This window comes from Pygoscelis adeliae, unplaced genomic scaffold (assembly GCF_000699105.1).
Source record: "Pygoscelis adeliae isolate BGI_AS28 unplaced genomic scaffold, ASM69910v1 Scaffold27, whole genome shotgun sequence".
Taxonomy (NCBI): Eukaryota; Metazoa; Chordata; class Aves; order Sphenisciformes; family Spheniscidae; genus Pygoscelis; species Pygoscelis adeliae.
Window position 1 is genome coordinate 5,777,799 of NW_008825410.1, and position 13,234 is coordinate 5,791,032.

Genomic DNA, 13,234 nt, shown 5'->3' on the forward strand with positions numbered 1-13,234 from the left:
AGAATCTCAATACTGCAATTTCAGCATGCAGATTTTGTTTGGTTCTAAAAAATAAGACACTACTTACAGAGGAATAACCCCTACAGAATATCTGTATCAGAATGAGTTTTATCATGGTGCTCATTGAGATCATGGAAACTCATGGCATGCTCAGAGTGAAAAACCATACTGGCATTCTGCAGACATGGTTCATCTAGACAGCTGGCTCATGAGGACAAAAATGGGTGCACTGACACTGCAAAGTGCAAATCCCATACAGCAACACAGCAGAAAGGACGTGTACTTGGCGCAGATGTATTGTAAGCATGCAGCTAACCTTCCTGCAAATATTACTTTCTTCTACTTGTCTCTGTCCTGTAAAATTTGCTAGAAATCACCATGCTAATGTCCTAACTTTAACAGTGATAACAGTATAGACAAATATCGCAGATTATGTACATGTTCCAAGTGCTGCATCATAGAATAGCTGCTGTTTAAAGATGATAAACGTAAAACAGAATATGTCACAAAACAGGCAATAAAACTCTTTGTTTCTGTACTAAAGAAAACGACGAGAATGCAGTGCATGGGAACACAGTCCACATACTCCACTTGCTCTCAGAACTGGAATTTACCAAGTGGGAAAGCTGACAATGGAGCAGGATGGGAGGAGGAAAAAGTAGCCTTTAAAGTTCTCTGGTATGTCCTTTTCCCACATTGACAGCACAGGTGTATAGTTAAAACTATAGCTTCTGAACATGCCTAAGTGGATTTGGATAACTTCCATGTTTATCAGTAATAAGGACAAGAGAAATCATTAGGCTTGCCTGATTTCTACATAATCCTCTGTACAGCGTTTATTCCCTTCCAAGGTGAAGTTGGTGAAGTGCAGCACAATCTGTCTGTTTATTCCCACTGTGATGGTGTATATGCACTCCGTCCGGACAGGGTAGTTATTGGGATAGTTTGGAGATGTTAGCACACCAGTTTCAGTACTGTAGTTGTGTGAGCACACTTCAAAAAGAAAAGAAACAAGCATGAATTAATTTAATATGTATGCTAAATTAACAGGAAATTTCTATTTCCAACAGACAGAGGAGCAAACATCCTGTGCTCCTGTGCATTATAACTCTTCCTGGACACATCTTACTGCTGAATATCATCACTATAAACTAAATCCAGAACCCAGCTTTTTCATGCGATTTCTTATATTTGAGTTGATTTGTTCAGCTTCTACCAGAATACTGTGTCTGTAATAAATAGGCAATGTAAGAGTAGTTCCAGCTGCCTAAGTTGGCTTTGACCTAAAACCAGGTAAGCAGAGAAAGGAAACTAAAAGGGATGTCTTGATCAACACAAAAGGTAGGATTCCTGAATTTCTGAAAAGCAGCGCTGGTGGAAACTGAATGCAGTCTCTAGCTACAAGGAGATGCTATATTGTTCTCAGGCATTCCCCATGATCAGACCTGGGAGATGGGGATTTTATATCTAAATTTGTTTTCCCATTTTCTGGGCCATAAGTGACAATCAGTTGGAAAATAGTATAATCCTTAGATTGTGAGGACAAAGCAGTTCTACTTAAGGTCTTTTACTAAAATCAGCTACATCAATTCTTCGGTGAGCGCTGTAGAAGCATCTTGGTATTATGAGCTGGAAAGAAGAAAATAGTGTGGACTAATGCTGAGCCAGAACCTGAGCAATAATTCTAAAGAAGCTCTTTCAAAAGCACAGACATAAGGACTAGGAATAAAAATATCTGCTATACAATGGTACATGAGACTTATTTTGGAGAGAACAATTGTTGTGTATTAGTTGATCACAGTCTGAGTAAGGTTTGTGATCTGACTGCAAAAAGGGCAAGAAGAAATGTGATCCGTGTCAGGTGTTTTCAGTCGAAACAGGGAATCCTGATGCCACTGCACAAGGTAATGGTGACATGTCACCTGGAAAAATGTGGACAACCATGGTCACTGATGTTCTGGAAATCAAATGAGAACAAGTAAGAAAGAGGTTGTGGAGATAGCGGGAAATTAGTAGATTAGTAGGCAAGAGACACTAGAAGAGCTTAACTTGTTTAGCTTAGCAAGTGCAGGAGAAAAAGACAGAGATAAACATCAAGAAGCATGAACAGAAGAAAAATAGAACACACTCTCAAAGACAATACAAGCTCTGAAGTAAAAACTGTCCATGAATACAGACACACAGAAATTAGGAGAAAGTTTCTATCAGGAAGTGAGTTTCTAGAGCAATCATCCAACCAACATAACAGATGCAGAAAGGGGAAAAAGTTCACCGTTTTTTAAGATACCGTTTGATTAATTTAATTAGGAAGGGGATCACATTATGTAGCTCTTAGCAAAAAATAAAGAGGGGGGGGCTGGATTTGATGACCCTGAAGGCTCATTCTGGTTCTCCATTCCCCTGTTTCAGGTCCTACAGGTTGCAAATGTAAGATATGAAAGTAGATTTCTTAAATACTTTCTATCAAATAGGCAGGGTTAGACTAATTATAAAGTACAACTGAAAGAGCAAGCACAATATTATGATTAACTTTATACTCATTTAAGCTGCTTGCCACAGATCTCTGAAACCTGTTTTCTAACATAGCACAGCTGCAGTGTAGTAATACTTGTGCTTAACACTTCAATATGCATAATAATTTAGGGGGAAAGGATGAAATTACAGTTCAGGCTGTCCATGCCTACAGTTGGTCATTTCCATGACTGTTCTCCATCCATTCTAACTACTAAAACGCTTTTGCTTTTAATGGTGGCTTTTTTAATGGTGTTTTTTTGCATTCTTGGTCACCCGGAAGGCCTCTGTTGAAAATGTTTTCTGTGGGATAAACACCCCCAAAGCCAGCTACCAGACTCATGTTCCTCATTCATCACAAGGAGAACAAAGAAACATGACAAAACAGTTTTCTGCCATTGGGTTGTACTTTGGTATTGACAAGTCAAAAAGGTTTCATGCACTAGTTTACCTAAAATCATGATCTATTAAAGTCTTTATCTAGAATTTTAGTCATTTGTGTGTTCCATCACAGATATGCTCTAATGTATGCATATAACAATCCGGTTAATCCTGGTCACCTTAAAAACCTTGCGCTGCTTTATAAATCCTTATAATGCCCTTGCTGTGCTGCCAGCTCCCATGGTGTTTCATGATATGTAGGGTTTATCATCAATCCCAGATCCTTAAATCATACGATTTCTTTGAGAACCCTGCCTGCAGGGTTAGAAATCTGACTTAGAAATATGACCCAAGTTTTTCCTAACGGCTCATTACACAAAAAGCAATAAAAAATATAAAATGTGTGTATATTTATTAGCTTACTTATTTTAAGTAATTATTTCCTCCTGATTTTGGAAGGATGGGTGCCTGACTCATGCACATTTAATGGTTAGAGGAATTGCAATACTGCCATTCCTTATTCACTCAGAGGCCGAGACCATGGATACTAGCTTTCAGCCTGGAGAATATTAAAATTGATGTACTAGATGAGGGCCCTTAGGGTAAAATTAGCAACACGGAAGCCAAAATATTTTTACCAGCCCTTTTAAGAACAATTTCCACAGAATTGTCCAGGTTCCTTCCCTCACCAAAGTTTGCTTTCTTGGGAGTAATCCATACAGAAACTCGTATCCCAGGTGTGCTATTTTAAACTGGATGCTGTATACTGCTCTACACTTCACACAACAATCTTCTTTATGAGCTAAGGGGGATAAATACAGAAGGTGGAACAGTGACTGCCTTAGAAATGTCAGACTTCTGGCTACAGTGAAATAAATCCAAGTGTAGACTGAGCATACACTGCTATGAGGATTAGGAAAAGCATAAATGAACCCACTTTTTTTGACAGCCAACTCACTTCTGGTAACCGATTCATTCATTGTGTTCTACTTTCAGCAGAAGAGCCGGCACTCCCCTTTTGCACTCACCTCACACAGCATTTGGGGGTGTGCTTGGGCAGTAATAGTTCCTTCAGTGAAAACTGTTAGCAAAGTTAACAGGAAAAAAGTACTTTGACTCCTTTGTCAAAGTTCAGAACGCAGTCTAATGCCATAATGTGATTATTATATGCCTGGAAAAAATAGGAATTCAGTTTGAAGACACTCATCGCAGCTCATGAAAAACAGAAGGAGGCAATTGTCAAGGACAATTGCACATCTTGCTTTGCCAGAGTGTGAGGTTTTGAAAGCTATTCAATCTGTTTTCTGATTTTGGTACTGAATGTGTTTGCTCTTCTGAAAAAAATGCCATAAATGGCAGTAACCCACCGTAATAGCCAACAGCAGAGAAAAATGCCAGCTTTTGTACCACTCACTCATGCAACCATGCATAGTGCAGAAAATTATATCCATGTTTTTTCCCATAAAGAGATATTCATCAGTTACCACAATTCTAATTAATCAAAAATAAAACTATAGTATCATATGTAAAATAGCAATTTTCTTTCGATCTCACTCTGCCAAAGGAAAACTGGGATCCCTAACAATTAGACTTTTACGTAACACTATGCATGTTTAGAAAAAAAAGGGAGAAACTACCACATGAAGTATATGCCTCTCCACAGGCAATGGAAAAGCACATCTGCACTTCAGGGCCTTTTGTTACTGCTGCTGGCAGATGCTAACGGGCTTAATTTTTACCAAGAAGGCACAGAAAGGTCCTGCCGTTTCAGACCCAAACTCCTTAGAAACACTGGGTACAGCTGTTCAAAAAGAATCTCCAACTCTCTTCTGCTGATTTACACATAAACACGCAAACTGTAGAGTCGTATACACATATATAGGCATACATAGGCAGACCAACACCCTGATCAAACATAACCACGTTACAGTGGCCTAACAAGTTATCAGTTGCCAGCTGATTGAGCCTTTTTCCTGAGACTCAGGATGAGCTGAGCAGATGCCCAAGATGCATGTAGGACTTCAGCTTTTTTTCTGTCTTAGCTCAGCCTTGTTCAACCATGCCCTGTATCTCTGCACACACGTATTTGTCACACATTACTTTCCATTCCTGTCTTTGCTCGTTCAGCTGAAGAGAAAAGCCAGGCAACATCCTCCGAATAATTACTGGGTTCAGTCAGCAAGATGGGAACTGAGATCTCAACTTGTACTCAGCTATCAGTAAAGAAGACACACAAATCTATACATGACCTTCAGGTGCACTTCTAAGTCCATGGGTTCACAAATGTTTTTCCTTCTTTCTTCATCCTTCTCAAACTCTTGACTTCTCCAGTCAGTCATTGTCAGCTAACATATACCACACAATGAAGCTACTTAAAACCAAGTTACCCCTCCTGATAAATAATATCATTCACAGTTCTGGATGATAAGGAAGAAAAACCCTATCTTTCACCAAAGCCAGAGAAAGACCAGGAATAAAATCTCTATCAGGAAGGCAATCTGCTAAAAACCTTGTTAAGGCTGACTTTTCTCAGCAGAAAGGATGAAATGAAGCCTCTTTAATGAAACAAACAAATGAAAAAAAAAAAAAAGAGAGAGAAAAAAATCCTCCCCAAAACCCCAATTCAAAGTAAAACAAATAAATTCCCACTTACTTGTGAAGAAGTCAAGGACAATAAAAGACATACACTGACTCTAGTGCTATTCCTGTTGAAAAATTGTGGCCTGGATCTTTCAAGACCCTGAGCAACATTTCCAGGAAAGACTGAGTCTGTTCAAAGATTTTTCAATAATTTTACATGGGTTCTTTGTGGTGTGGTCAGCCAAGATGGGCAAAAGAAAACCCTGAAATCTATCATAACACTTAGATGGCTGTAGTGACATTCGTCTATCTGATATTTGAGACCTGGACTCTAGGAAATAAATCCAAATATTACCTTGCTTTCCATGTGACTTTCCCCTTTAAAAGACGGAAAGACGGCCAAGAACTAAGCATCCAAGGTACAGATAGTTTAAGTGGGCAATATACATTTTAAACAACTGAGTATCATATGGGCATGATATTTGACTGAAGGATTTCCATTTGTATTCTTGCCATATGAGCTATTCACAGCTACTAGCTGGCAGACTGCCAAAACTATTGTTTGCACTTTATGGACCACGGCCATGGCTGTATCTCGTGGCATTCAAATCTTTTGACTAGGAAATATAGCTTTGCCATTATTTTCAGACTACTTTTCAACTAATTAATATAACACAAATAAACCATGCTAACAAAAACATTGTTTGCCAAGATGCATGGAGAAGGAAATTAGTTTTGTTTTACATAAAAACATTTTTTTCACTCCTACTTATCCCCTTTTTTTTTTGTGATAATCTTGTCCATCTTTTCAATAGCTCATTCTCTGCAAACTAACTCCAGGCAAAAGCCTATTGAAACATCTAATATGAACCAGAACAGCTTTGACCAGTTCTGATATTGGTTACACTCTAGCTGGCTAAGAAAACAGAGCTCAAAAATATGAAGGATTCTTACTGTACAAGAAACATTATTAGAACCATATTTTCCTTAGCAAAAAAAAAAAAAAGAAAATAGGCAGCAGATGTAAAGAAAAAAAAATCCACAGCTTTGGTAAATCTCTCAGATATGATTATGCTCAGCAATATGCTACCTTAGTGTAACTGGATATACATAAGATGAATATCAGGCCTAAACATCCCACAGTGGGAAAACTAAACTTGATATGATTTCAGGGAAGTGGGGAGTTGCTTCTCACAGCAAAGTCCACATACACATATGTGTTTGCCTTCTCTCAATCCATAGCGGCTTCAAAACACTTTATTCTTAATCAAAATGAATGTTAGCAATCCAGTATTTTTGACAACTTTATAGTCCTGCTATGCTTGTGCTGGGACCAAAAGAAACAAATCTCTGTAAAGAAAACAGATTGTAGTTTCAACTGCTCTATAGGGTTATTACTCTCAGTTTCAGTAGTTATCTGCTACTTTGCCATAGTTATGCAAACTATAGTGGTTGAAGTGAAAAAGCATTTATTCTAGAGATCATAGTTCTAGGCCTGAGTGAGAATAACTTGAGAGTTAGCCTAGTTTAGCTGAGGAGTAGTAAAGATATCTGTGTTAATTATGCGGAAAGAAAATCATACCTGTTGTTTAGAGTTTGGATTAAGATACTATATAATTCTTGTTTCATATAAACATTTTCTAAAGTTTCTAGTTGTTAACAGTATTAAAGAGAAGACAGCCTTGCATTTTTAAGGCATAGTTTGAAACCATTCCAGGGACAGTGGTGTTAAAGTTTGAACCTCACATGATGCATATAGCAGTGCTTTGGATGAAAGATGAGAAAATCCAGTCACCATGGTGGTGGTAAAGGAGGGGAATATGGAAGAGAGGACGCAGAGTAGTCAAGCTGGACAGAAAATCTTGGGGTTCATCAGCAATGAGATAACTAACAAAACCAGAGAAACAGCTAGGGTTACACAGAGACAGAAATATAGATTAATTTTGAGTAAAGAATATTTTTATCTTGATGAACTGTGAGAAGAGCTGCTGTAAGAACAGTTAGGAAGGAATCAAATCTACCCATGAAATATTAATCTGAGGTAAAGTAAAAGAAAAAATATCACATTAACAAGCAACAATCACATTTCCAGAAGTTACAGTTGGCAGCTGCAAAAACAGGCCCACAAAAGACTTTCTTTATGAAGCTGATCATGTCACAATTTCTCACTAGTAAGAACTCAGTTTTCAAACTACAGAGTCTTTCTTGGAAATATTTTTAAAAGTGGAACTTGGGTTTTGGCTTACTATTTTCTAACAAATAGAAATTTCCTCCTTGGAATAGTTCTCATTAAATCTTAATTGTTTTTACTGGCTTTTGGTTTCCCTGCCAGATAACTCCAGTATGAATGAAGGCAGCTGAGAAAATGGATTATCTGGACTTATAAGTTATCTGGTAATGGAAAAAAAAACCAGTGGCAAAATCTGTACTGGTCTCGCCTACACACATGCTTGAGAGATGCCAAAATTTTCCAAGCTGTTACCAAGAAAGCAGTTATTTTTCACAAGGTAGAAATCGGAAATCTTGCTGGTTTTAAACAGGTTGGAGAAACTCAGTTAAGTAGGAAAAATAAAATTATTAAAGAAACTAAGAGCAAACAATGAGCAACATTGGTAGTTTATGGCTGCAGAGATGAGTACTATGAATTTCTGGTATTCATCTAATAAATCCCTTGTAGCCTGCACTCACACACACAAACCAGCTAGAAACTGGTTGATGATGGATACACAAATAACCCAGCTACAAATGTATTCTCATTTTTACTTTTTTTCATTGTCCCCCTCTACCTCTTCTGTGGTTTAATACTGCTAGGCAGAACTTGTCCCTCTACCCACATAAATCCTCTTCTGCTACAGACCTGTGTTTAGCAGTGAGGGGAACAATAGCAGACCCATGTCTATCGGGTCTATGAGACTGGTAGTTACAGCCTTTCACCAAGAGGCTGCTTTTTCAAGTGCAGCTCAGTCACTGCTAAAACGCTCTCAGTGCTGGAGAGGTGCAAACACTGGATTAGGCACGGTGTGTTTAGCATAGTTTGGAAACACAGATGTGCCCCCACCCTGGAAAACCTTCAAATCAATTAGAATTCAGAGTAATTTCGCAGTTTTTCTCTGCTTTAGAGAACTAAGGGAATGAACGGTCATTCTTCTCTTCAGTAGTCTTTACCCCACTGATGTATGTCTTGGCCCCTTAAAAGGAGATACTTAAAGAACAGATTTAAGGCATAACAGGAGCCTTGAACTGTTCTGGAGACAGAAATGCTGCACTCTGCCATAATGAAAAAAACAGCTTGTGCTTTCAGGTTATTTTGCTGCTTTATCAAATTTCATCCTATATGACCTTTCTCTGCTCATCATCAATATTGCACCTTAATAGGGACTAAATTAATCTTTATGGCACCTGAGAGTCTCCCATTCAAGTGAGTTGTCCACGATTGCTCAGCTTCCTAGATCACACATACTCAGCTCAGAACAGACAAAGCAAATTTGGAAAATACTTTTCCTAAATAATTCATGCAGTTCTGCCATGTCAGCTTTTACTGGCTTTTTAAAGAAAACAGCAGTGTTGCTTACAGAAATTGCTTTCTGCTTTACTAGGGAGGAAAAAGCTTGTGAATAAAGCAGGATAAACAAGAAGGGGTAGAAGAGGCACCAGGCAGTCTTCTGCTAACACAGAAAATAATGTTTCTGTTTCTTGTAGTGGTATTTACAGTGACAGCTGAAAACATTTAATTTGCATAATTATCAGACTGACATATTACCTTTTGATGCATCCAGGGAGATATAATGAGTTGAGAAGCCCTCAGATGCAATGCTGTGATCAGTCACGAAGTACAACATCATCATGTTGCCACCACTGGTGAGAGATGGTGGAATTGATCTTCCACAGTACCTGCAGCAAAAAGATGCCCCAAATTGAATGGCAGTACTTTATGAAACGTCTGTATTACTGGAAGAGGATTCAGCTTTCCTGAGAAGTTCGAACAGCTACACATACACAGATCTCTCCTTTGGATGATACAGATCCCAGGCATATACCCTGCATCATGGGACTAAATAGCACACTACCTGTATAAGGGTACAAATCTAACTTGTGTGGCGAAGTCAGAGGAGAAAATGGTCATCGAGTTGTCAAATTCTTATTGAAATTATTCTGTGATTTACCTATAATATATTCTGCTCTTTTGTAGGACTCAGAGTGGCTGGCCGAAGACTAAGGTTGCAAAATGCTCTCCATTATAATATGAGAGTAATTTGCTCCATATTTTCCAAAACACTGTCATGTCAGCCAACTACTTTACAGCCTGTAGCTGCAGCTGGATACTGTTCCCAAGTAGTTCAGATGTTCTTGAATTCTAGGATGGCAAAAAACCCCTGTGTGTACCCCAGTTGGCGAAGGGGAAAAAAAGAAAAGATTATTCTCTAAGATAAAATCACAGATCAGGAGAAAGTGAAAACAAAATCATATAAAAAGTAGACTTTGGTTTAGTTTTTGCTGAGATCCAAATGCACAATCTTTTAAGTAATCTTTCTTTCAATTCTGCAAGTGTTTCAAAGCACATCTTTTCTGGGGCATATTAATGTTTTTGAACTTATTTCCCACAAATCGAAATGTTAATGGAGCTGGAAAATGCCAGCTATTGAAACCTGTCCTTAAAAAAGCTGTCCTCTTGACGCAAGTTAGTTTCTCCCAGTATAATATTTATTAAATGTGGTTCTCATTCCATGCTCAAAGAAAGCAAGCTGCCTTTACTATCTTAGGCAGTGAAATTGCTGCTATTGTTTCTGTAATGCAGAGAAATTAATCTATACACAAAGTTTAAGGAAGAAAATTGGATGTTGAGACCTATAGAACAGTCCTCACTCTACAGTAATTCAGCTCTGTAGGCTAATGGACATATTCACCTTCCCAATTTTTGCACAGTGCTGTTGTCATATATTTCAAGATAATCCTTTCTGCAATTATAATCAAATGCCAAGTTAAATGAAGTGAATGTCAGGCGGATAAGGTAGCCGGGTTGAATGTTGATAATCCAGGTACAGTTAATACCATGTGGGTAGACATCTGGGTGACCAGGACTTGTAATGGTTCCTTCTGGTCCAGTGAGAGTCTCTCCACATACTGTAGAGATTTAAAACATCAGGTTAAATGATATATTTATAAAAAAGTTAGGCACTTATAAAATTGGTTACTTTTCTTTCTGAAATTTCATAGTCTTTTTTTTCCTCCATGCATACTACACAGTAACTGATTCAGAATTTATCTCCCATTACACCATCATAAAACTCGATGGCCAACTGTTTTCAATGTACAGGAAAATTTGGAAAGTCCCAACACTCTACACAGGAAACAACAAAAAAATCCTTACCTGTATCTAATGGCCAGTACTCAGCTCTGAAGCCAAGGTTGGTAAGAGAGGAAGCTCTGAATTTGATATAGAGATTGTTCCGTGTAGACTGCACTCTAGATGGTACAGCTGTACCACAGTAATTCTTCAAAAGGGGAGAGTCTGTGTTGTTGCCATCTCTGACCTGAAGAACAGTGTGTTCAAAATATCCCATACAAATTTCTACTATATTAAAGTTGTAAGCATAAATGAATTCATAAGAACCATATAAAAGAGATCCTTAGTAAGTCAAACCCTACCCTTTCTTCAGCATGGTTTCTACTACAGACACATACAATGCAACCTTATGACTGCCAGAGAAGCACTCTCCCACCCAAAGCATGTCAGATGGAGAAAAGCTGAGATCTGACACCCACAACAGTAAGTGGCACATAAACCTCCAAAACCAGGTCTGTCTATTTAAAGACACCTGATACTCATCTATGATTATCAAAATGGTCATATCATCTTTGGAGAACCAAGAAAAGGTTTGGGATCCCATTATGAACCTGGAAAAGCTTTTATAACTGCTGTAAGAAGTGCTTGCCTGTCAAGCAGTTCTGCTTTGGCGGAGATGAGTATGAGAAGGAACATACAGATAAGAATCTATCTACTATTCATAGTATATGTGTATTATTCTTTACCTCAATGTAGTCTGAGTCACAAGTGGTAGTATTTCGAATGTCAAAGTCGATAAAGTTAAGAATCACCACTTTGCTAGCTGGCTGGGAGATGATCCACTCACAGGTTTTTGGGTGAGGGGACATCCTGGGGTAGTAAGGTGAATGGATAGTGCCTGCTCCAGACAAGGAGCCTCCACAGGCTGCCAAGAGACACCAAGAATCAGTACTTGTGACGAATGGTTTCAAGGAATGTATAATGTGATGTCCATCAAATATCACTATGAAATTAGAAGATACCCACCCCTAAACACCTATTTTCTTACAGCATCTACTACTGATCATCCAAGCAGTATTAAGAACATCTTTAAAAGAACATATTGCTCTTAAGTATAGCACAAACTTGTATATACAGAAGACCAATCTAACTGTGCCCATGAAAACTAATGGATTTGACTTATTTGTTTTACAGACACAGATAGATTTGTTGGTGATTAAGAACTAAAAGATAGGAAAAATAAAAGTAAAAAGATTTAGGCAGAATTATAGCTATATCATCTTTGGTATGTTATCAGTAAGTGATTTATCATGAATAGAAGCAATGAGGTGTGCATTTGCAAACATGCTAGGAGTGCCTACAACAGACCTACTGCAGACATCACCTTAGCATTTCTAAAAGTAGCAATAAATAAATAAATTGACTCTATTTTTTTCTTTCCTTTCTTCTGAAGTTTGTCTTACACTCATTATATGAATAATATAGCATGGAAATGACTGAAAGTGTCCAAATTACAGATCAGTTCACTGTGCAAGTCACCAGTTCCTCTTACCAACTTGATAAGTCGCCCTGAAGCTAGCCCATTGCACAGAGGCATCAGACTTGAATGTGATCCAGAGACTGTTGCTGGTAGAAGTGATTGGAGACATGAGTGTACTATGACAGAATTTGCTAATAAGAGGAGACATCTCACTGTCACCATCTCGAACCTAGTCATCGGAAAGAAAGAAAAAAAACCATCAGATCATAAAAGTGTTGGGATCTGATATCCGGATAAAATTATAATCTCACAAGAGCTGCTAAATAACAAAAGGAGTAACTATTTCACTTATTTACAAGAGGGGCAAAGAGCCATCACAGTAATTGGCACAAGCACGTGATTTAAGAGAGCTCAAAGGACCAGATGATCAGCACAGAAGACACACACACACGCTACTGTCACAGGACATTAGGATGAAACAGATCTTCTCTATGAACCACAGCTTTAGTACAATCTGGGCTTATGCTTCCAAAACTAGCACCTTTAGTATGAAAGAGACAGGTAAGGTGCTCACCAGTAATAGCTATGAAATTTTTGCCAGGACTAAAATCTGCTGGGGAAAAAAAGGGGTATTTGTGATTTTCTTGCTCTGGCCGTGAAGCTTCTAGTGATTTTTCAATGGCAATTCTCCAGAACAAGCACATGTCCATCACACCCATACATCAATGCAGCCAGACAGCTCACTAATAGGAGATGCAACTCTGAGTCCCTAAAGCAGTAAAAAGGTATACTGATGTCTTTCCATTACTTTATCTGAAGGGTCCAATGCATGATAATGACAATGAAGCTACATCAGGGAATCACTTCCAGCTTTTACCTTCTGTACTGCCACTCTACTGACCTCAATCAATTTGCTAATCAAGAGAGAAATGTATCTTATGTGTTTTCCCAGAAGTTGATTATAAATCCTGATTATCAAGGGGACTAGAAGGGAAAGA

The 13,234-nt window shown here is 38.2% G+C and overlaps 1 protein-coding gene across 1 annotated transcript in view; it reads right to left on the reverse strand.

The window, feature by feature from the left end:
• The window catches only part of CUBN (cubilin (intrinsic factor-cobalamin receptor)), a 149,291-nt gene that overhangs the window by 112,593 nt on the left and 23,464 nt on the right, over positions 1-13,234 (reverse strand). Inside the window, 6 exon segments of the mRNA XM_009330547.1 lie at positions 807-993; positions 9,233-9,363; positions 10,377-10,593; positions 10,841-11,003; positions 11,503-11,681; positions 12,309-12,465. Coding sequence (XP_009328822.1) covers positions 807-993; positions 9,233-9,363; positions 10,377-10,593; positions 10,841-11,003; positions 11,503-11,681; positions 12,309-12,465 — 1,034 coding nt within the window.